This window comes from Pristis pectinata, chromosome 19 (genome assembly GCF_009764475.1).
Source record: "Pristis pectinata isolate sPriPec2 chromosome 19, sPriPec2.1.pri, whole genome shotgun sequence".
Lineage (NCBI taxonomy): Eukaryota > Metazoa > Chordata > Chondrichthyes > Rhinopristiformes > Pristidae > Pristis > Pristis pectinata.
This window is the reverse complement of record NC_067423.1, coordinates 37,622,462-37,647,483: the sequence shown is the minus strand read 5'-3', so window position 1 is coordinate 37,647,483 and position 25,022 is coordinate 37,622,462. Positions and strand designations below refer to the sequence as shown.

Below are 25,022 nucleotides of genomic sequence, written 5' to 3'. Positions count from 1 at the left end.
CTGCACATTCATGTGCCTATCTAAGAGCCTCTTAAACACCTCTATCGTAGCTGCCTCCACCACCACCACTGGCAATGCATTCCAGGCACCCGCCACTCTCTGTGTCAAAAATTTGCCCAACACATCTCCTTTTGAACCTTCCCCCTCTCATTTTAATGCATGGCCTCTAGAATTAGACTTAGCTACCCAGGGAAAAGTATTCTTTCCGTCTGTCCTATCTATGCCTCTCATAATTTTATAAACTTAATTTTATAAATAGGTCAGTGAAAATATTCCTTCCATTCCATCAGCATGTATATCCACCTTCACTTTATTCTGAATCCACTGCTGCTGTAAACTGTTCTAGATAATGTTCCCACTACTTCACCTTAAGGAATAGGATGTTGGAATGATTGAAAGGTAAATTATGACCAACCCATGAGCGTCCGTACTTTCAGTCCAACAGAACAAATTGGCAGGTAAGCCGTCACTTCCGGAAGTTTTATTTGTCTCAGTGGAATGGATGGAACTGGTCAACTTCTCCAGTGTCAGTGGCAGGTCTGGACTCTCCCGCTTGCTGTTGTCTAAAAACCTCTGAAATATAGGACATGAACTTCCGGCCAATTCAAGTTGAGGGAGTGAAAGGTCTGAAGTAGTGATGGGGACCAGTTTGATTGGTGAAGTTGATTATTTAACACTAATTGTTAGGATCTGAGCATTCCCGGCAAGGCCAGCATTTATTGCCCATCCTTACTTGTCCTTGAGAAGGTGGGGGTGGCTGAGCTGCCATGTGAACTGCTATAATCCTTTTGGTGGAGGTACCTCCAAAATGTAGGAAAGGGAACTCCAGTGATGAATGGCTGCTGATATACTTCCAAGTCGGCATGGTGTGCAGCTTGGAGAGGAACCTGCAAGTGATGGTGTCCCATACATCTGCTGCCCCTGTCTGTCTCAGTGGGAGAGGTAGAGTGGTTGGGGTGCTACAGGGATTAGTGCAATCTATTCCACTAATTTGGCTGAGGATACCAAGTGTAAAATATCCAAGTTTGCAAATGATACAAAACTGGATGGTAAACTGGATTGTGTGTGTGTGTGTGTGGAAGGGGGGGTACAGAGGGGCTTCAATGTAATCTCAATAGATTGGATGAATGGGCAAGGTTATGGCAGATGGAACACAATATGTGAAAAGTGTGATGTGAAAAATCCACATGGACAGAGAAAAATAGAAAAGAGGAATATTTTTTAAATGTTGAAAGAAATTGGATGGCTTTAGTGTTCAGAGGGAGGTGGGTGTCCTTGTACACGAATCACTGAAATTAAACACACAAGTAAAGCACTCAATTCAGAAGGCAAACAACACGTTGGCCTTTATTGCAAGAGGATTTGAGTACAAGAGTAAAGATGATTTACTGCACATGGAAATATTGTGCACATGTTTAGTCTCCTTACCCAAGGAAGGATATGCTTGTGTTAGAGGGAGTGTAATGTAAATGCATCAGACTGGCTCCTGGGATGTTGGATCATCCTATGAAGTGAGATTAAGCAGACTGGTTTTAGATTTTCTTGAGTTTATAACAATGAGAGGTGTCTCATTGAAACACATAAAATTCCTTACAAAGTGGATGCAAGGATGATTGGGAATGTCTGGAATCAGGAGTCACATTCTCAAATAGAGTCCATCATTCAGGACTGAGATGGGAACTTTCTACACCCAAACTGTAGAGTACAGGGGCTCCCCTGGTTACAGAAGATTTATGAAAATCCAACTTTATGCAAGTTCTCAGACTCTGCTCTCAGGTACAGGACCCGAATCTCTTCATCAGGAAATAATGCAGAGATCACCCACAGAAAAAGCCAATGCTTTCTCCAAACTCTCCTTCAGGTGAGACTAAACATTACGAACTCCGAGCCACCTCTCATTAGCGGACACTTTCTTTCATTGAACCGCCAACAGTTTACTCACTGATTAGCAGGTCAGCTCCCCGTCACTCCACTCGAGCTGCATTCAAACACTTATCACAGTTCACTTGCTGGGAAGAACTCCTAGTCTACTCTTTGCAAATGAGGGCTGTCGAAGCTAAAGATTTCACATTGCAATTTTGGGGGAAATTGTTTCTAACTTATGGAAACTTCAGTTTCTCAGGATGGAACCCTTAACATAACCCAGGGACCCTCTGTAATTGGAGCCACTGGTTTATTCAAGACAGAGATTGATGATGTTAGATATTAATGGAATTGAGGTTAGTGCAGGAATGTAGCACTGGGGCAAAAGATCAGTCACGATCTTATTGAATGGCAGAGCAGGCAAGAGGGGCCGAACGGCCTACTGCTGCTTCCACTTCTTATGTACCTCATCTTCTTTATTGACCTTCACCTTTATTGGCCCGTCAGTTTTTGCCCGTTTTTCTAAGTTGGTGGTGCGGTGGAATGCATGTTTGTGAGGAGAGATGGGGGTGGGGGATAAAGTGGTGACAGTGGTAAGTGAGGGGTGAAACCCCACCTTTAGGTTGTAATACGTCAAATGTGTTAGTGAAATTTTCCTTCATATTTCCATTAATCAACAGGTCACAGTTGAGTACTTTTTAAACTATGCTATTGCATTGCTCTTATTTTCCCCAACTTTGGTTTTTTGATTTGTATCCAATTTTTTGAAAGGCTGGAAGCAATCTTTGAAGTTTTAACTTGACTAGATGTGCATTACAAGTTTGTGAGAGAAGACATGCACGGAGTTTTGACAGGTTGTTGGTTTGCATAGTACTCTGTTGTTTCAGCTTCAGTGTGCAATTGGATAATTTCAGAAGTAATGCAGGAAACAACACATTATAAGGTGACCATCAGTAAGTTAATACGTAACCACTTTTTTTTCAGAAATTTGCATGTTTTTTATTATCCATTGACTTATTTTTCTCCTCTACACATGTAAGTTGCCATAAATATTTTTTTAAAAAATTGAACAAGTATATAGTATATACTTTTATGTTTCTTTTGTGGCTAACATAGTTTAAATGGGGCAAGGGGTAATGCTAAAATCATCAGTAAACATGTTTGGTCAAAAGATGCATACATTAATCTATCACCCTCCAATTTTCAATCTAACCTGCCTCAACACTCCCCACCCAGAAGTGGCTGACACTACCTCTTAAAGTAGATCCCAAGAAGTCAGGGATGGGTTTTGTATTAAATGTACTTAGGTTGTTCTTAAAAACCACATGACAAAAGGTTTCCACAGAATTTCATTACACTTCAAATGCAGAAATATACAGCTGACTTGTTGGTTAATTATGGGCAGTTTTCTATAAAGATCACAATAGTTACTCAGCTAATAGAATCTCAAACAGCAAGAGAAAGTTGGCAGAGGAGAGGCTAGGGAACAAACTGGACCTTGAAATAGAGTAATGTCTTGTATAAGTGTTTTGTTTTCTCCTGTTTCACTAGAGAAGTTGCAGCAGATGTGCAACATAACCTTTGGATACCAATCCCAAGCTAGCAGCACATCAAAATTTGAGCTGCTGTAACAGCTGAATGGGATAAAAACATTCTCAGAAAATTCCCCAATCAAGTACTTCAACCAAGCCCATCACTATTATCCAAAGACATTAGCAGATGCATGTTAGAATTCTTACTGGTCTATTTCATTACCAGCATTTCTGGAAATTAGGTACCCATCAAAATACCTCATGTAACATAGATTAAGTACAGGTTAATGGCAGAATTTACAGATGCACCTTCCTGCTTCGAGAAATGGTGAAGTCTACAATGATAGACGAGGAAATAAAATACTCTTAAGTCTGTCTTCTTGATAATATAATTTGGGAGGCAAACTGGACTTGAGAAGACATCAGCAAATTTAGGGACACTTGATCAATATATAAACTTACTGCAGTGCATAGGTTATATTTTCTGAAATGGTATTTCTTCAAATAATATTGATCTTAGAAAAATGGTTAACATAGCACAAAAATCCCACACATTGAGTAATTTTAAAAAATTGATGATAAATTACATAAAGGAAAATCAAAGAATGCCCTAAGAGGTAGGTGTCATCAAAGATCCCCTCTCACAGGTGCCATCTTCTCACAGCAACATCAGGCAGGAGGTACAGAAGCCTGAAGTCCCACACCGCCAGATTCAAGAACAGCTACTTTCCTTCAACCATTCGGCTCTTGAACCAACCTGCACAACTCTAATCACTACCTCAGTATAGCAACATTTGCACTACAATGGACTTTTTTTTTGTTCTAATTGTGTTCTTTCTTGTAAACATTGTGCATAATTTATGTTTTTCTTGCAAATATTGTGTATATGATGCTATGTGCCTGTGATGCTGCTGCATGTAAGCTTTTTATTGCACCTGTGCATTCATGCACAGGTGCAATGAAAAGCTTACTTGCAGCAGCATCACAGGCACATATACTTGTGCATATGACAATAAACTTGACTTTGACTTTAGGGAGTATCTTAAGACTGGTAGGGAGTATCTTAAGACTGGTAGGGAGATTGAGGGAGGGTTAAAACAAATGGGACAGATAGATCACTGTTATTGCATAGTATGTCATTCATAACTTTGATCAGTACAGCAGTAGGAATGGAGAACCAATTGGAGGGATTCAAAACAGTTGTGTAGGAAGGACAAATTTGTAAGGCTACCATCTGCTATAAACAGTTAATTTGTTAAATTGCTTTTCTTTAGTCAAGAAAAGCAGCAGTCCAGACTGCTTTAGAAAGCAACGTATTTAGCATTTTAAGCACGTCTACAGCTCGCTCAAGAACTTGACTGTAAAGATGGGTTGCAGAGGGGACAGTAATTTGTTGGGATGGCGAAATGAAGGCTCCCTCCCTCCCACCACAAGGGGTAAAGACAATAGTTTTGGAGGAAAGATGAAGCTACAAAAAGACGAGTGACCTCAGAGTAAAATTAGATCTTTCCATGCAGCAAAAATGATTTTCTTCCCACAATCCATGGAGAATCAAGATAAATGCACAAACTGTTCAAATGATTTGGTCAATCTGGAGATAATTACATGCAAGTTTTTCTGCTCATTAAAACAGAAAACCACTGTTGGCCATAATTAATATTTATTTCCTTTCTGCAACCTAGAAACTTGACAGAATCCCAAATTCTGGACATGTTCACAAAAGATACACAATGCGTTGACTTCTGCTCAAGGTCGGCAGCAGCATGAAAGGAATTGCAATTCTGACATGTTTAGTGGTTTCCATATACATTACAAAAAAAAATCTACCTACAATGTACTCAAACAAATACTAGAATTTTCAGTAATGTTTTGGTGTGATATACAGAATTATGCAATTATATTCCTATAGAATTAAAAACTTTTGTACCTTCACCCATGACTACATTCATGGTTGACTTGTCCCCAGTGGCTAATGCACCCAGCTGAGCCGTTACGATGAACAGTTGTTAATGAAAGATCCCAATATGGTACTTCATGTCATGGAAATTACACCAGCAGTGATGTTTTCACAGGTGGTTTCCAAAGTTACAAAGTCAACATGCGTCCTTTCTGACAATGAACCAATATAGTTTGCTCTCTTGTTGTACTTTTAAATTAAATATAATTTCTGATATATTAAGTCAGTTGCTACTTCTAATAGAGCAGTAATATTGGTTTCTGTCATAAATTCTCTTCTGGTCAACTACAGCACCAATGCCATTGGAAGTCGTAATATTTATTATTTTGCATTTAAAAAAAATCGAAACATTTTCTTGCATTGGCAGATAAACACAGGGCTTTCCAAACTTCACTCACAAGTGACACACTGGACCAGGAATCCACATATTAAGGGAACATATCATTAAAAATTCTGTGATAATTCGATTCAAAGATTTATTTACAACATTTTAACATCAAACAATGTATATTTGAAAAGTTAACTTTTATAAAACTTAAATACCTATAAGCACCGTCTGCTGTTACATAATAAGCCAGAGGTGTTCACTTGTATGAAAATCCTGCCAAATGAGATAGTCACAAAAGAGAAAAGCTCACCATTAACCTAGCTTTTTACATTGGGAATCGCAAGTGTAACACAAGACAATGATGTGAACAAAAATAACCGGAGGAGCAGCATGGATAAGAGGGGCAAGACGATCGTGGATGTATGCTAGTTATTTTTACGCAAAAGGAAAGGTCAGCCAATATAAATGTTCGTGTTTAATGGGTCAAGGCCTGTCCTTCAAGTATTTCATTACTTGATTTTCAAATCAAGAGTGTATCAGTCCTTCTAGCTTTTCAGATTTTCTTGTTGTCTTGGTTCAAATGGAACAGAGCAAGATGCTCCTTCTTGGTTGATCTTGCTTGGTTCAATTCTCCCAGTTTAAGATTTACTTCCTTCCTGCTGATCATTGAGCATTACTGATAGTAGTGGTGGTGCCCAAACCCATCCTGCCCTTCCTGCTGGAGGAAGTGTGGTGCTAAGCACCCTCCACAAAGAGACATATATAAAATTTTGGGTGGGGAGGGAAAGTCAAAATAAGTGGAATTAATTACAATGGCTCCCCTTTTCTGCTCTAAACAAAATATTTTAATACAAAGAATGTTATCAAGTTTTATTTATTCCTAGACAGATAACAATTAAAATAGAAATTTAGAAATGTTCGTCTTAGGTGAACCTTATAAATATATTATACAGTATACTTCTGCAGCAGTTGTTCATCCAGTTTCTGTTATACCATGCTGTTGCTTTCTCCAACTTTATCTACAAACTGCAAAAATAATGGAAATATTAATTAACCAAAACTGTCACTTTATTATTTTTCATGTTCAAAGAAATTGATAGTTTTTTATTTTATAATGGACAACAATTAAATACAAACCTAAGAATTACTAATACACCAATGATTAAAGTACCAATTCAATTAACTTGCTTGAGATCTCTGATCAGAGGCAATACCAAAACAATACTATAGCCTTATTGCCAAATTATAATTTGAGTGATTTTATTTTGATGTATTTAACATAATCTGCATTATACCAGAGCTGAAATTGCAAAACCTGTTCATGATAATCACTTTGCAGACATTCACAATTGTGATACGAGCCATTAACACAGGTACCTTTCTTCGTACAGTAAAAGTGATTTAAAAATCAGAAAGTTTCTGATAAGAGTTTTCTTTTTAAAATGTTTTCTTCTGCATCTCAGTTACAATTGTATGCACATCCCACACGACCTGCCCTCAGCTCCAATATGAGCTCCCAGTGTGGCTGAGAGGAAATTATGATGCTTCAAGAATATCTGCCCATCAGCTCAGCAGCAATGGAGCCAAATAAATTCCACAGTATTACTGGTTCTAATCCAGTTTAGCTCTTTCATCCACCTGTATCTGAAAACAGGATTGAAAAGGGCAGAGATGTATCAATTACATAGGGAGGGAAAGGGTGGGAAAAAATAGCACTAAGTTCTGAAATTGTTGAACTCAAATGCTGAAGCGAGAAGGTTGAAAAATGCTGCCTCTCCATTCCTTCCCAGTTCTGAAAGTTATTGACCTGAAATTTTAACCACTGAACTCTCCATGGATGCTGGCTCACACAAGTATTTCTGTATTCTGTTTGTACATTGATGTTACGTTATTCTGGTCACCTTCAGCATTCTTCTCAATTAACTCATACCTGATACAGGTATTCTTTTACTTCCTCAACATCTTTCACTTTTACTCAAATAATCTTCCAAAATATCTTCCAGAAAATAGTTCCATTCTTCCATTGTTGACTCTCAATTAATTTTGTGATTTCCAAGTAGTTGGTCCCCACATTTTAAACAAATATAAAAGCATAATGGGAATTCAGTACAGCACTGTGAAGACAAAGCATGCATGACTGTACAAAATGGAGATGTAATGAGTTACATTAGATTTTAAGATTGAGACCTAGATCTGCTCTGCACAATGTCTTCTAACCTAACCTGTTGTGGAGAAAAGGAGTACTTTGAATTTCCCAAGAGCTGTAATATAATAGCACTAATAGGGTTGTTAGGAGGCATATGGTGTGCTGGCCTTCATTAGCCGGGGTACTGAGTTCAAGAGCTGCCAGGTAATGTTGCAGCTCTATAAAACTCTGGTTAGATCTCACTTGGAGTATTGTGTTCAGTTCTGGTATTGTATTCATTATAGGAAGGAAGTGGAAGCTTTAGAGAGGGTACAGAGATTTACCAGGATGCTGCCTGGATTGGAGAGCATGTCTTATGAGGACAGGCTGAGCAGGCTAGGGCTTTTCTCTTTGGAACGAAGGAGGATGAGAGGGGACTTGACAGAGGTGTACAAGATGATGAGAGGCATAGATCGAGTGGACAGAGACTCTCCCAGGGCGAAAATGGCTCACACGAGGGGGCATAATTTTAAGGTGATTAGAGGAAGGTATGGTGGGTGTTGGGGGGGGGGGGGAAATGTCAGAGGCAAGTTGTTGTTTTTTTTAAAAACAGAGAGTGGTGGGTGCGTGGAACGCACTGCCGACAAAGGTGCTGGAGGCAGATACATTAGGGACATTTAAAAGACTCTTAAATAGCCACATGAATGATAGAAAAATGGAGGGCTATGTGGGAGGGAAGGATTAGATAGATCTCAGAGCAGGATACAATGTTGGCACAACATCATGGGCCGAAGGGCCTGTACTGTGCTGTAATGTTCCATGTTCTAAGCAAATTATAACACTACCTTCTTGATTAAGAAATGTTAATACCACTTCAACAAATGTGAATAGAGAGCAAAAAAGTTAAAACATTGTTGTAATACTCGCAATAAATATTCTTCAAATACAGAAGAGCTGCGCTAATTATGCCTGATTATCCATTGGCCAACTACTGTATGGCATTTAATGTTCAGTTGGCATCTCTTCTGTACTTTCAGCATAGAGATCTCAAAAGTAGCAAAGTCCCGTGCTGGAAATGTACCAGGGATGAGCTATATCAGTGTAGTGTACTGTTTGAGGAAAGCAAATTCACATCATGAGGAAAGTAAAAAAAAACAAGCTGCCAGAGGAACTCAGCGAGTGAGACAGCCTGTGGAGGCAAAGGGATAGTTGATGCTTTGAGTCGAGACCCTATGTCAGGACCAATGCAGGGTCTTGACCTGAAATGTCGACTATTCCTTTGCCTCCTCAGCTGCTGCCTGACCCACTGAGTTCTTCCAGCAGCTTATTTTGCTCCAGAGCCCAATATCTACAGTCTCTTGCATCTTGAGAAAGATTGCCTGGTTTACTTTTGTTACAATATTAAAAATTTTTAAAAAATTCCAAAATCTACAAGAAAAGTGAAAGGTCAATGAAGCGTGTAATCCTTACTGCATTGTTTAAGCGGTTAGTTAGAGAAACATGCACCACCAGTAACTTGTCACCTATTGATTAATGGCAGATTATGGTGAACACAACAATGATTTTCTGTGATAATCTCCTTCTTCAATGCAAGTTCCAATTTCTGACAAACTCAGGATCATTGCACCATGCATCTCTTATTTGCTTGGAATGAAGTTTTAAGTTAGGGTTGCAACATACTGTCATTAAAAAAAAAGTACCAAGCTAGACTGCTTTAAGCAGGTCTTCCCTCCAGATTAAGTAAAAAAAAGCCCATTATGAAAATGTAACAAGGTACGTACTTCATGCTCAGCCTCCTTTACATCGCCAGCTTTAAAGATATTTAACGGAATAATCATTAAAAAGCAGCATAATACCAGCAAATTCATTGTTCAAAGTGCTAGATGGCTTGATTATGTGATTTTTTTTTTGCAGGTTCATTCAAACAAATACACACCAACTGATGATCTAATTATACAGGAGATGCCACATGGGTGTTAAATGTGGAGTCCCAGAACCTTAGGAGGATTTCCTGCCACGAGGTATAGTTTGTAAGTTTACCGAGGGTTAATCCCAAATGATAGAATATAACAATTTTACATTGAGTTTAACTAGAGTCAGATATCTGACTGCATAGATACCAGAGAACAGATTCAACGTGTTGGAGATCAGCTCTCAGCCATATTTGAGATTATGTCAATTCAAAAGGCCAAGTTAAAAGGTGACTTTGAGGTACCATTTCCTGTACTTGTATCATCAACATTTCAAACCTACTTAATTACATGACCAACATAATACAGTGTTGTTTACTGAATTTCCACTTGGAGATTTGTAAAAACATTTTTGGCCCTTAATTTAGAAACATTTTGGTGTCATTCCTAAGGTTTGCTGAATCTTGATGGCCAGAATGGTGACCATCATAAAGGGAAATGAGAACATTACAGTACAAGAAAGTTATTACAACTATACACTGTATATGCATTTAGCACGTTATAAACTAATTTCCAACCAATGGATTATGTTTGAATTGCAGCTTTTTTGCAGAAACAAAATGTAGCAGTCAATTGCTCACACTGGATTACAGAAACAGCCAAGTAAACAAATCACCAATCTTTTTATGGCATTTGTTGATGCAGGATACTGGTCAAATAGCAGCAAAATTCAGCTTACTTTCAAACAGTGCCATGGACCCTTTATGTCTCACAACCAACAAATGTGACCTTGACTCAACTATCCTCTGATGGGCAGTAGTTCCAAATTTACTACTACACCGGACTGCCCTTGATGCTTTTTTAAACTGCTGATTTCATATTCAAAGGCAGATATGTTATCATCTGCAAAAACAAATTGCTGGAAGCACTCAGTGGGTGAAGCAGCATGGGGAGAGAGAGTCGATATTTTGGGTCTAGAACCCAACCTCAGAACTGCAAAAGTAGGAAAGCAAATGAATTTTAAGTTGCAGAGAAGGGGAGGTGGAGAAACAGTGGGACTGTCTGTGATAGGATGCAGACCAAAGCTGTCAAGATGACAATTTAAAATGAGCTGCTAGAAACAGAAGATAAATAGAGAGACAAATTAGAACAGAGATATAACCACATTTGTGGAGAGGGGTAGAATAGTTACCTTTAATAAATTCAATATTAAGTCCTGAGGGTTGCAATGTACCCAGGTAGAAGACAAAGTGCTGCTCCCCATGCTTACTTTGGGCATTGATGAAGCAAAGTAGGTCAAAAGAGAGACTTCAGAAAGGGAGTGGAATGGAGGTTTAATGCAACAGGCAACTGGAATCTCAGGGCTGGCCTTGCAGACGGAACAGAAGTGTTCCACAATCTAACCTAACTGCATGAGTGACCTCAAGCTTTCAATGGTCTGTCACTTTAAACCTCTGCCATATTCCCATCTGACTTTTCTGTCGCCTGCCTCCCATATGGCTCCAACAATGCCCAATGTATGCTCAAGGAACAGGATGTCTTCTCCAATGGGTACACTGCTGCCCGCAGGACCTCAATATTGAATTTAACCATTTCAAATTACCGCCATTTTTCTTTCCCTCTCTCCAGATGCGGCTTTTCCTGCTTCAATTTGTTTGTCTTTCTGTCTCTAAAGTGCTCATTCTTCAAGTATTATTTTCTTCACCATATTGTAGTCATGTCCTCTATTCTCACCATTCTACTCTCTTTGCAACTTAAAACATGCCTATTTTCTCACTTTTCTAGTTCTCTGAAGGTCCCTCAACCTGAAATCTTGCCTATTTGTCTTTACTGATGCTGCTTGATCTGATAGGTGCTTCTGGCATTTTACTTTTCCCCTAAGGATTTTCAGCATCCATTGGGTTATCAGCCAAACTCATGCAAGGAAAACTCCTATTGCATTCTAAAGTGGTCAATGTAAAAGCTTTCAACAGGTTTGCCTTTCAATGCCTGTTCTTCCGAAGCAAGTCCCCTATAGTCAGCAGAAACTTCAGAGAAAACCTCTAATGATAAAAAGACAAGTTTGAATAGTTTGGGCAGGCATTCTTCAGAAGTGATGAATAATGCACTCCAAACACTGACCTACACTTCCTTAGCATTGAAACTGATCTATATAGGCCATTTCTAGAATGCTGTTTCAGTTCCAAACTTCCAGATTCTGTAGTTCTTATCCCCAAAAACTATAACTGAATCTTAGATGACAACATCTAGAGTACCGTTTCAGTTACATGTCTGAAATTGAGATAGGAAATTGAAGGGAAAGTTCTACCTTTGGCAAGAATTGCAACAATTGTTTCACAAAGGACTACCTATGCTGGGTTAAGGATAAATGTGCTTGAAGAAGTTAACTCGTTGAATTGTATTTCTTCAATTAGGAAAGATTACCTTTCTAATGTTTTAACCATTGGCAACAAGATGACGCAGACCAGAACCAACCTCCTGATAAATATACATCATCAATCACATCAATGTTTTAGTTCCATTTTCTCCTCTATCTAGCCTTTTATATATTGAAACTTCTGATAAGCAATGGAAACTGGATTTGGGGTGGAGTGGTGGGGGTTGGGGCAGCCAATGAGACCAAGATATTATGCTAACCTGATCAGGTGTTGCACAGTAAAAATAGGTTTTGAAAGTGGTGCCTACAAGACCAGACTTCTGCTTGCTGATTAGATTGCGACTTTTACTGCTGTATATGATGTACAAAAGAAATAAATGAGAGTTAGGCATCTTTGGCAAGTCTTCCTCATTCTTTAACCAAAGTTCATCTGCAGTTCTCATTGAAACTCCTTCCCCTGCCCTATCCCTATTGGCGATTTGGAGCTTTTTATTTAAATTTGCTATTTTCAATTCCTCATTCTGCAGGCATTATCTAGATTGTGTCTATATTCTTTTAGTGAATCTGCCAACTTCTCTGCTTTTACATGTCAGATATGTTCAATAAAGTTGTAGAAGCAAACAAGACCTATGTTTGAAATAGGGTCTATGAATACTCCTCTTGGTCAGGGACACTATACTTTAAAAGAGAATAAAATGAAGCTGCATTTCAGTTAAAAGTGTATTATTAAACAAGCCTGAAAAGATGACCATTATCTGAGCCACAATTACTCACATCTGTGCACATGAGGACGAATGACTTAAATTTAATAATCAGAATGAATTAAAACCAAACACATAACTGGGCATTATTAATGCACTAGAAAAGTTCCAGACATTTTGGTAACTGTACACTTCATTCCTGATCCACTCAATTGTTCCCTTGATATTAACTATTCATCAGTCAAAAAGACAAGACGGACATTTTTGCTCCTAAATCTTTGCTGATACGATTCTAAAAGGCTAAAATGTAGAAAAGAAAGATTCTTTAAGATTCACCCATCTGATATCTCCCATTAAATACATGACGAATTCCTCATGTATTTGTGGCCATAAACCTTCTACCTGACTCCAAGATAATAAACTGGAACATCAGTATCCAGCATCTAGAGTATCAGTGCTTTAAATGCTACATTTCCTCATTTCCTTTATTGATCAATTGTAAATTAAAATAAAGCTGACCTGATGCATTACATGTAACTGATATCCAAGGTTATTCAAATACTTTGCAATTTTTCAAAACTACAGCATATGGCAGCAAAATACTTCGGTATTTAAACCAAAACTGCTCTAAGCTCCCACTGCAGAAATATCAAATCCACCTGTCACCAACAAAATACCAAAGATTCAAATGGCTTTGCCAACAACTCTAGTAACAGAGATGTTCTCCCTGATAAGTATGTGACAGCTGGGACATTTCCATTAGCAGCACAACTGTGGTTTTGTGCAAAGAACCAAGTATTTTTTAAACAATACATGAATTCAATGCCTTCAAAAGATTGTATAACCAATAAATCACATCAAATGTTTAGCTATTCCAGATTCAATTACGAATGAAATGGACAACTAATCAGATAAAGGCAGGAAAAAGGCTCTATGAATATCACTACCTTCAACAATGAGAGTTTCCCCACACCAAACTTCAAAAGAAAAAGAGTGTGGGAAAAATTCAGGTCAGGTGACATCTGTGCAGAGAGAAACAGAGTTAACAATTCAGGTCAATGACCTTTCATCATAACTTGAAAAATTTAGAAATCAAACAGATTCTAAATTGCAAGGGAAAAGGTTGAGAGAATGAGGGGGGCGTCTCCGATGAGATGGAGACCCAGACAGACTGAATGACACAAAGGGTGGTGGTGGTGCCAGTTGAGAGAGGCTGGTGAAGGTCTGTAAATGCAGCTTTATCAGTCTGGAGGAGCTGTATATAGGAGATGAATAAGAACAGAGAGAAGAGCAAACAAAAAGTGCTGGAGCAACGAGTACAAACACTATAAATGCTGGAAATATTCATCAGGTTCAGCAGCATCCGTGGAGAAAGAAAAATGGATGCAACGTGACAGGTTGATGACTTTCATCAGAACTGGCATTTCGGATACTAACTGGAGATGATGAATTCAATAACAAGTCCTCAGGACTATAACATCCCCAACTGGAGAATGAGATGCTGTGCCTGGAGCTTAATTTGGGCTTTGATATAACAGTTCAAGAGGCCAAAGACAGATGTCAGAATGGGAGTGGGACGGAGAATTAGAGTGACAGGCAACTGGAAAGCTCAGAATCACTTACGAGGACTGAACAGTCTTCTGCAAAGGAGTCACCTAATCTGGGTTTCATTTCTCCAACGTAGAGGAGACCATATTCCAGGCACCAAATGCAGTACTCTAACTTAGAAGTGCAAGTGAGCTGCAAGGAGTGTTTGGGTCACTGGATGATAAGGAATAGAAGAGGTAAAAGGGCAGTCTTGCTTCTGATTTGCATGGAAAAGTGGACATGACAGCAGCAGTGCGGCTGAGAAAAGTGAACCAGGGAACTGCGAAGAGACTGGCCAAAGGGGAGGGGGAAGATGTTTCTGCTGGTGGGTGGCTGAATATGGAGGAAGATTTATTGAAAGTGGAGCCAGGTGGATTGCCAGACGACGACAAGGGAAGCTAATCCTTGCTCTGGAACGGAGAAGAGTGGATGAAATCATTATACGGCAAATGGAACAAAAGTGGTTGAGAGCCCCATCAACTACGATGGACGGGTTGTCAAGAACACCACCTCGGAAGCACTGTTGTTATCAGAGCACGTGTTAGAATGGGAGAAAATGGAAGAATAGAATGAAGTCCTTATAGGAACAGGATGGAAGGAGATGTAGTCAAGGACACTGTAAGAGTCTGTGTATCATGGACGGTGAAGCATATTTCTTCCTAACTTGACTATATTCTTTCCCTCACTGTCTAGTCTCTTTCCACTTACATCCACGACACCTGATAGCCTTAACCATATCTATGCCATTTCCCTTATTTCTGCTCTTACCCCTTTCCGCCCTCCACTCACTTCCCACCCCAGTAGCCTCCACATTCAATGGAAGTATCTCCATAATTTCCACCACCTTCCAGGGGATTCCACCATTGGAAACACCTTCCCCTTTCAGCATTACAAAGGGACCATCCCTTCAGCACCTCCATGGTTCACCCATCCATTCGCACCAATGCCCACCCAATTCTCACAGCACTTTCTCATGCAACTACAGGAGATGTCATACCTGACCTTTTCTCTCTTTCCTGGCAACAATCCAGGGACCCAAAAATCCCTTCCAGGTGAGTAATCAAATGTACTTGTACTTCTTCCAATTTGATATACTACATCTGGTGCTCTCCGTTACATTGGAGAAAACAGACAGATTGAGTCACCGCTTTCCAGAAAAAAAAGCCATCTGGTCCACAAGGGTGACCGTGAGCTTCTAACTGCTTGTCACTTTGATACTCTATCCCATTCCCTTCTGATCTCTGTCACTGGCATCCTACACTTTTCAAACACAGGCCAAAGCAAGAAGGAACACCATCCTACTTTTTGACTAGGCACAATACAGCCTTCAAGACTCAATACGGAACTCAATAATTTCAGATACTCCACTTTTCTGGTTTGTATCAGGAATGGACAGTTCTTAAAGGTTATCAACCTTGTCACATTAACTTTTTTCTCCTCCAAAGATGCTGCCTAGCCTTTTGAACATTTCCAGTGATTTGTAATATATCACATTTCCAGCATGCTTTATTCACCCCCTCTCCATATCTTCCGTTCACATTCATCTTCTAGTTACATCTTCTCCAGACAGATCAGCTACATTAACATGCCTTCATCAACCTCTCTCAACCAGCACCACCACTGCTTTTGTCATTCAGATTCGCTTGGTCTTCATCCTATCACAGACATTCCCTTCGTTCTCTGCAGCTTGAAACATGTTTGGTTTCTAATCTTTCCTAGCTCTAATGAAACGTCATTAATTTGAAATTATAGCTTTGTTTCTTTGTCCACAAATGCTGCCTTGCTTGTTGAATATCCCTAGCATTCTGTTTTTACACAATTGTAATAATAGCACCTATGAGCAATTCTCCATGATAGCACAATTACATTGTGTCTCCAGGACTCAGCACAATCCAATCTGATTAATTACACCCCATTAGTATACTCTCAAATATCACCAAAAATGCTGGTTGGGGTCACTAATAGTACTAGCTGGTGGCATTTATCTACAATTTTTCTCTTTGATACTTAGTTTGGGTTCTGCTGGGGCCCTTCAGCTCCAGACTTCACTGCACTGGGTGGTGAAGGGAGAGAGGAAACAATGGAGGTCACAACTAATTAGAAACTTAACTGGACCAGCCACTTAAAAAGATTAAATCCAAATGCAGGCTCAAGCCTGGATATTTTGTGCTGGATGACTCACCTGACTTTCCAAAGCCTTTCCTTCATCTACAAGGAACAAATCTGAAGTGTGACGGATTATTATCTACTTATCTGGAGGAGTTTAGTCCCAACAATTCTTAGGAAATTGCCACCATGCAGCACCCTATCCACCACCCTGAACATTTACTCTTTCCAACACCAACAGATGTCAGCTGCAGTTTCTACCATCTTAAATTTACTGCAGCAACTTGACAAGGTTTCTTTGACTGCACCTCCCAAATCTACCAGCCCAGCCATGTGTGGAAGCAACAGGTGCATTGAAATGCCATGACCTACAATATATCTGCTATTTATACAACATCCTGATGTGGATATGTCATTATTCTTTCACTAGGCCAAATACTAATAAATTCATATATAATAGTACAAGTGTGTACCTTGAACATAGACCAGTCATTTAAGACTAGCACCATCTTCAAGGGCTATAAAGCCAGGAACACCTACATACCATGAATGAATTAAAATAACTCAACCTCTCAGAAGTTCAGATTATTACTACCTTTGGAAAAACATTGCTTCTATGGTTCTTCAATGACATACTTATCTCCTACCAACATAACTTGAGGGCCACATAAAACTGGAAATAATAGCCAAGTACCTGGTTAAGTTATCTTTCTAAAGAGCTCAAAAGATAGAATTCATTAAATAATTTACTGAATTCTTGTCAGCTGCCTTTTCACTTCCCAATAAGATATCAGGAACACATTCATCATTATATTATTCACCCACCAATTCTTTTACTTCAACCATCATGACCTAATTGTACTGCAAATCATCAATGCCTCCTGAAGCCACCTTTAAAATTAACAACGTTTTTGGAACTGATTTGACAAGATACTCACAGGGTTTTAAAAAGACACATCTCAGACATGATTACATATTTAATGCAGTTTTATGGGTGTGCCAGTTCCCAGTAATTGTGCTCTCTGTCTGATGTGGACAGCTCATTGCATGATCACAGGGAGCATGTCAGAGTCAATGCTCATCAGATACTTTAAATGTGCACTGTTCACTAGAGGACATTCTAAAGCAACATTCCCCTGGCACTGGCAGAGCCAACAAGTGCCCCTACACCTGTTTCAGCTAATTTGAACCTACAACCGCTTTTTTTGTCTGCCGCATAGTAGCAAGGATCCATTCACTCATAAACATCTTGGAGCCTAGACATTTTAAAAAAAATCAGATAAATCACAAATAAACCCAGAGCATTAAACAGGTTGTAAACAGTGGAAAGGTGAGTTATCAATATAATCAATTAATTTTGTCCTTATGGATTAAAACAGGAGTATTCCATTTGCCTTTTCACCCTATTTAAAATAAACTTTCACTGTTGGGGAAAGATCTTTCATTCATTGGATACTTAGATTCTGTGTTTTAGATCACAGGTACACACCTATTGCAACTAAATGTGCAGAAGAATAGTTGATGCATGCATAAAAATCTCCTACTAGTTTTTGAACTGGTCTAGCAGTGACCAGGTAGTGGGCTCATCATTGCCAAAGCCCATAAATGACACCCACTGACTAGTCCAATATTCCAGAAGTATAGCAACAGCATGCAGACATAGATTGCTCAACTGAGCATCACGTAAACTTATCATCCAATTCTATTTGTTTCTATTGCGCCACTTAGATAATATTTCTTACATTCTGCTGGTTTCTAAACTATCAGGTTCACACACAAACCAAGCCATGGGTGACTGATCTGTGCCTTGAACTGATCTGTGCCTTGAACATGATTTTCTTGTAAAGTTTACTGAAAATGTTCACATTGCATTTACAGGAAGGTGAAAAAACCTCTCTATTAATAGAGTCGTACAGCATGGAAACAGGCCTTTCAATCCACCACATCCACGCCGACCAACAGGCACTCATCAGTATTAATCTCATCTTCCAGCACTTGGTCCATTCCCTTTTACGTCTTGGCAATTTAAATGCTCATATAGACACTTACTAAATGTTGCCAGCGAGTCTACTTCCACCAGGCAGTGTATTCCAGGTACTCACCACTCTCTGGATGAGAAAGGTCCCCCTCAGATCCACTCTAAATCTCTTACCCTTTACTCTAAACCTATACCTTCGTATCTACCTCCGATGTGGGAAAAAGCTTCCTGCAGTCTTCTCTATCTATACCTTCCATAATTTTATTTTACTTCAATCATGTCCCCTCCTGACCTCCTCTGTTCCACGGAAAACAGACCCAGCCTCTCCTTATAACAGAAGCGCTCCATCCAGGCAACATCCTGGTGAACCTCCCTGCACCCTCTCCAGTGCTATCACATCCTTGCTATAGTGTGGTGACCAGAACTGCATGTAGTACTCCAGCTGAAGTCTGACCAATGTTTTATGAAGTTGGAGCATAACCTCCCTATTCTTGTGTTCAATGACCCAACTAACGAAGACCAGTATCCCACTGGCCTTATTAGCCACGTTATCCTACCTGCACTCCCACCTGCAAGAATCTGGATTTGTAAATGAAGGTCCCTCTATTCCTCAACACTCCCTAGGACTCTACTATTCATTGCGTACATCCTAGTCTCATAAGTGCTCCCAAAATGTATCACCTCATATTCATCTGGATTAAACTCCATCTGCCATTTCTCAGCCCATTTCACCAACACATCAATACCACCCTGTACCCTCTACACCATCAACAACGCCAATCTTTGTGTCATCTGTAAACCGTGTTTGATGGAGAAAATGATTCAGCATTTCACCACTGCATATTCCTCCATGATTGGAAACAAATGCAGGAGTTCTTAACCTTTTTATGGAATAAAGAGTAGGATTGAGGCAGTGCCATTCCACAAAACTAACAGCAAAGCTCTTACTAAGTCCTAGAAATAGTGCAAAATGTGTGACTTACTACACTTTTCCTTATAAATATTAGGTTCATGGGTCAAAAAAAAATACACAAAGATTTACCTGGCTAATTGGACTATGATCAACATATGGGAATAAACTGCAAGTACAAGATGCTTCCAAATGAACTAGTAACATTCTATGGGCTAACTGAGGCCTAGAATCTGACAAAGAATCTTGATCAGAAACATCCTAACATCCCCCCACTTCAAGCAAAGATAGTCTCAATTGATGAAAAAAATTGTTTCTTAAATAACCGCAAGAGTTCATGCATCAGCACTCTGTTTTGAGTATATTTCACACACTGATCACTTTGTGTTACAAATGACATAATTTTGTGCCAAAATGTACTAGTTTGAATGTTCTCTTGATCTTCACCCACAGTCCAACTTCAATAGCAGTTTGGGTTATTTTTTTTCTAAAATCCTTAATATTGAATATGTGCCTTGAATACAAATTCAGCTCACGCTGGCCTTTTTCTAAGCTTTTGGTAGGAGTCAGTGGTTAAGGATCATAATGCTCAATTCCACCACACACACATGGAATGAGCTCAAAAGACCAGCTGAAATTCTCCTGCCTGCCACTTTCATGTGAATGTGTGAAATTTGAAGTTCAAAAATCCTTTGTTAACTCCACCACATATAAATTATAATATGCAATGCATAGCTAAAAGCAAGTTTATTACTGCACTTCATTCAAACCTCTCGATGATGTGCATGAGTTCTTTGTTCTTCAGCCAGTTTCACCTAATTCATCGCCAGATACTAATTATAGTTTAAGGAACTACATCTATTAAAAGCACATAAATGATTCAGAGTTTATTCAACCTTCTTTGAATGGTAGAAAATGGCATGATGTTTATACTCTAACACGTAATAGATAATATACTTACTGAGCTTATTCCGGGTAAGTTCAGAATGGAGCCTAATATAGGCACTCGCCTAATAAAGCCGACCACCACCGGGAAGAACCCCCTAGCAAAAAAAAATTATGACGTGAGGAAAAAAAACCGAAACGGGCTTTTAAGAAATGAAACAGCGTAAAAACCTTACAAAATGAACTAGAACTGCAGCCAATCTTTCATGATCGTCTTTTCGTTCCATAGGGGAATGAACAATAGAAAACTATTCACTTGGCAGTCATTAGCATTTCCTGGACCATTTTTAAACTTTTCTGGCTTTGCATTAAAGCCTCTAGATGTTCTCTCATGAAGGCCACTTTAATTTTGAGTGTGGGATAAACAAGACCCAGGGATAAACAAAAGCAAGCCTCACTGTATGACATTAAGAGTTTAAACAAATGAGACCCAATAATAACTTTAGTTAAATAAACAAAAAGCAAAACAACATGATTCAGTTAAAATTGGCATCTTGGCTTATGAATTTAAAGATTTTTGGTTAAATTGTCACCAAGCCAAGATGCCAATTTAACCAAAAATCTTTAAATTCATAACCCTTTAAAATCATAATTGTTTCTTCTTAATTGTTTATCACCAGAATTAGTGGTACTATTGCTTTTTGCACCTCAGAAACTATAATGTTCAAAATATTAAGAAAAGTCAGTGATCCATAACATGAGAACATTTTGTTTTCTGGGGAGCCAGGTGAATAATGAGTTCTAATTAACTTACCTGAATAAAAGAAAAAATCCATAAATTTCAAGTACCATGCCTATTACAGGCCAGCCGAGGAGTACTACAAAAATTCCACCCAGAAAGAAGCCGGTGGCTTTCATTTTGTGTTTCTGGAAGAAGAACCTGAAAGTCCTTTCTAAACCGATTACAAAGGACAAACCTGCCACAAATAAAATCTGTAAAAGGGAGGAAAAAAAGCATATTAGAAGGACCAATCTAAGGAAGGTAAACAGGCCTAAGGTCTAGCACTCAGTTTAGAACCCAAGGGCAAAGCATTCCTCTAGTTCTTACAAACAGTAAGTCTTATCATTTCCAAGTACTTGCTTTTTCCCCTCAACAGCACCAGTCAAGCATTATAGAACATAAAACAGTACATCATAGGAACAGGCCCTTCGTCAAATAGCGACCATGATGCCAATTTAACTAATCCCATCTGTCTGCACATGATTGGTATCCCTCTATTCCCTGCCTGTTCATGTATAAATGCCTCTTAAATGTTGCTGTCATATCTGCTTCTACCACCTCCCTGCCAGCTCATTCCGGACTCCTGCCATTGTGTAAAAAAAACTTGCCTCACAAATCTCCTTTAAACTCCCCCCTCTCACCTGAAACTTATGCCTCCTAGTATTTGACAATTCCACCATGGGAAAAGACAGACTATCCACCCTATTTACAAGGTTCATAAGGATGTTGCCTGGATTGGAGTTTATTAGCCATAACGAAAGGTTGAACAAACTTGTATTGTTTTCTCTGGAACATCAGAGGCTGAGGGAAGGCCTGATAGAAATATATAAAATTATGAGAGCTTTTCTTATAGCTAATAAACTCCAATCCAGGCAACATCCTCATGAACCTCTTCTGCACCCTCTCCAAAGCCTCCACTTCCTTCCTAACGAAAGAAATTTAATAATGTGGGAAACCCATGGCATGTCAGATTATTTTGTGATTAAAGGCAAACAATTTGTAGGGATAATGTTTTTTGTTTTATGGATGTTACGTATCTAATGAATTCTGAGTTGGTAATACCAAGAGTAAAGTTTGCAAAACAGCCATAACAGTTTAGTGGTTACTTAAAATTTCAATTTCACAATCTGTGGAAAAATCTTCAAGCACATTTTTTCTTTCAAATTCAGTTGTGCTTGCAGAGATGATTTTTAAAAGAAATTATCCCAAAAGAACAAGAAACAGGAGTTGAAGTCTCTGAGTCACTGATGGTTACATGTTATTAGTGATGTTGGTGACAATGGGCAGAACTGGAGGTGACGTTTTAAGAGCTTTACATATGAACCACATCAAGTGTCTTGGCTTATTCTAAACAAGGAGAATAACAATGCTCAAGCGATGCAGAAAAGCTTTTCAATTGTATTTGTTTCCTCTGTCAGCTCTATAGATCCTCCCTGAAGTCTTAAAACTGGAAATGAAAACTTTTTTGAAAATGATAATTTTTTTTTGAAAAAAGGGACAAATTTAGCCTTTGTAGAAATACGTTTCATAAGCAAAACTTACATTTCCTATCGCAAGGAGTGCCTTATCAAAGAACAGAATCATGCCAAAGAACAGGAAAAACACACCAAAGCCTGTCAATCCCATTCCAATTTCTGCAAAGGAAGCACATGGCAATTAGACTCAATATTCTATCTCAATTCCAGATGTTCCTTGAACTATGGCAACTTTAAAAATGATGCATATTAGAATTTTAATAACTCACGTGTACTATCATCAAATTAGTCTGATTTAAGTTGTATTTGCAGCAGTGCAGTACCAACTTTTAAATGAACATAAAGAAACCAACATGAAGACACAACCTCATGATATCCTAAAGCACTTTATAACCAATGAGGTTTGAAGTGTCACTATTGCAATGCAGGAAACATAACTACCTATTTACACAGAGCAAGGTCCCACAAAAAACACTTGGATAGATTCCAAAGAATCTGCTTCAGTATTGTTGGCTGAGGGAAAAACAATTGTCAAAATACCAAGAAAAAACCCGCAATTTAAAACAATACTGTGGCATGTAAGAGAGCAGACAGTGCTTCAGTTTAAATTTCCATCTGAGAGATAGCACTTCCAATAATGAGTCATTCTGATACCTTGGATCTTGCACTCATGTCTCTAGTGGGATATTAATGCAGGACCTTCCACCTCAGAAATGAAAATGCATCACTTAAGTGTTTCATATGGCATGGTAAGCTGTTTTTTTTCAAGTCAGATACTGTCCATTTTAAGCAAAGTGCTTTCAGATTGTCTGAATCATTGAACACGTTTGGTCCACAGTTACAATAAACGTGCACACTGTAATTGATAAGCTGCAATCTCTCTTTTTGGCAACTCGACTTGGAGAATGACACAGAGCTGCCTAGGGATCAGAGCACAAAATCTATGGTTGGCACTACTGAGCAGTACTGAATGTGTGCTGTATTGTTGAGTACACCCACTTTTAGCTGTAGCTTATAAACTGAAATCTCAGCTAATGTCCCAGGGATAGGGCACTTCCATTTTTTTTTGCCTCTCCTCAGTGTCACGCTTGTGGTATTATTTCTGAACATCCGCAAATGAGACGTTTATCATCATATGGCTGTTTGCGGGAGCTTATTAATATTTTGGTGTCAGTCTCAGGATTGCTGTATCTTGGTAGCCAATGGTGATAGTCACTTCTTGTTTAATTGTTTACTGGCAGCCTTGGTGGCTTTGCCAGAAGGTTCTTTCTTAACAACTGACTTGATCACACCAACAGCCACCGTCTGTCTAAACTTCAGGAAGTGCCGCCAGTAGAAATCCTGAGATCAGCACAAAGAAAAAGCTTCAAGCTCATCCCCGCAGCCTAGAGTGGGAGCTACTTAAAGCGGGCGAGTGAAATCACTTCTCTTAACAAAGGAGGAGCCGCTGGAGGAACTCACCCAGCCCTGGTGCAGGGTCTCGACTGTCCCCCTACCCCCCCCACACCCAACATCTAATCCCACCCCACCCCCCCCACACCCCATCCCACCCCACCCCCCCCCACACCCCATCCCACCCCACCCCCCCCCACACCCCCCACACCCACACCCCATCCCACAGGAGGTGCCCGACCGGCTGAGCTCCCCAGACCGTCCGTTGCTCCGGATTCCAGCATCTGCAGCCCATCGTGTCGACAGACCACTTATTTCAGCTGCTTTAGGTTCCGCGGTGCTCGGTACAGCCGCAGCGCCGAGACGGGGTGGACGGCCCCCGGCCCCCACCCCCCGGGCCGACAGCGCCAGGCAAGGCCGGGGCTCCGGGGAGGCCTGCGCCCGGATCCGCCACCGGGCCCCCTCACACACGGCGGCAGCGCCGAGGACCCTCTCCCCTCTCTGTGTGTCTGTCTGTCCCGGCCCACCGAGGCCCCGGCCTCACTCACTCTGCGAGTCCGTCAGCGAGATCATGTTGGCGGCCGCTGATTCTCATCGGCTTCGGCAGATCCACATCAGCCGCCACGTCTTCCGGAAACACGCGGCTGCCCGCCACATCCGGCCGGGGGCGGGGCCCTGCGATGGACGCCCCGCCCACTCCGGGGGGGGAGGGAGGGGGGAAAAGAGGCTACCCACGTGATCGGCAGGGACGGCTTTTGGTTGGAGAGGCAGGCGGCGCTGTGATTGACGGGGGGAAGCTCCGCCCCGAGCTGCGAGGTCGGCGTGTGATTGACAGAGCAGAAGGCCCCGCCCCTCTCCGGTGATAGTTGCCTGACGCCGTGTGATTGACAGTGCAGAAGGCACCGCCCCTTTCCGGTGATAGTTGCCTGGTGCCGTGTGATTGACAGTGCAGCAGGCCCCGCCCCTCTCCGGTGATAGTTGCCTGGTGCCGTGTGATTGACAGCGCAGCAGGCCCCGCCCCTCTCCGGTGATTGTTGCCAGGCGCCGTGTGATTGACAGTGCAGCAGGCCCCGCCCCTCTCCGGTGATTGTTGCCAGGCGCCGAGTGATTGACAG

The 25,022-nt window shown here is 40.2% G+C and overlaps 1 protein-coding gene across 2 annotated transcripts; it reads right to left on the bottom strand.

The window, feature by feature from the left end:
* Positions 1-5,043: 5,043 nt before the first annotated feature.
* On the bottom strand, positions 5,044-24,587 carry golt1bb (golgi transport 1Bb). Of its 2 annotated transcripts, none has more exons than XM_052033763.1 (5): positions 24,456-24,587; positions 22,583-22,674; positions 21,074-21,252; positions 20,336-20,417; positions 5,044-6,706 (listed from the first exon to the last, which is right to left on the bottom strand). In XM_052033763.1, the coding sequence occupies exons 1-5, from the start codon at positions 24,478-24,480 to the stop codon at positions 6,668-6,670; spliced, it is 417 nt and encodes a 138-aa protein (XP_051889723.1). In that variant the 5' UTR covers positions 24,481-24,587; the 3' UTR covers positions 5,044-6,667. The 2 variants fall into 2 exon arrangements, with proteins under 2 accessions (XP_051889723.1, XP_051889724.1); XM_052033764.1 differs by lacking the exon at positions 5,044-6,706 and adding an exon at positions 9,587-9,615.
* Between the last annotated feature and the right edge of the window lie 435 nt (positions 24,588-25,022).

Bases quoted from the DNA above. Each gene is read 5' to 3' on its own strand.
- golt1bb (XM_052033763.1), bottom strand. From the start codon at position 24,480: ATGATCTCGCTGACGGACTCGCAGA. The intron at 21,253-22,582 runs GTAAGTTTTGCT...TCCCTTTTACAG, and splicing joins CACTCCTTGCGATAGGAAAT to ATTTTATTTGTGGCAGGTTT. The intron at 6,707-20,335 runs GTAAGTATATTA...TTATTTTTGCAG, and splicing joins ACTTACCCGGAATAAGCTCA to TTTGTAGATAAAGTTGGAGA.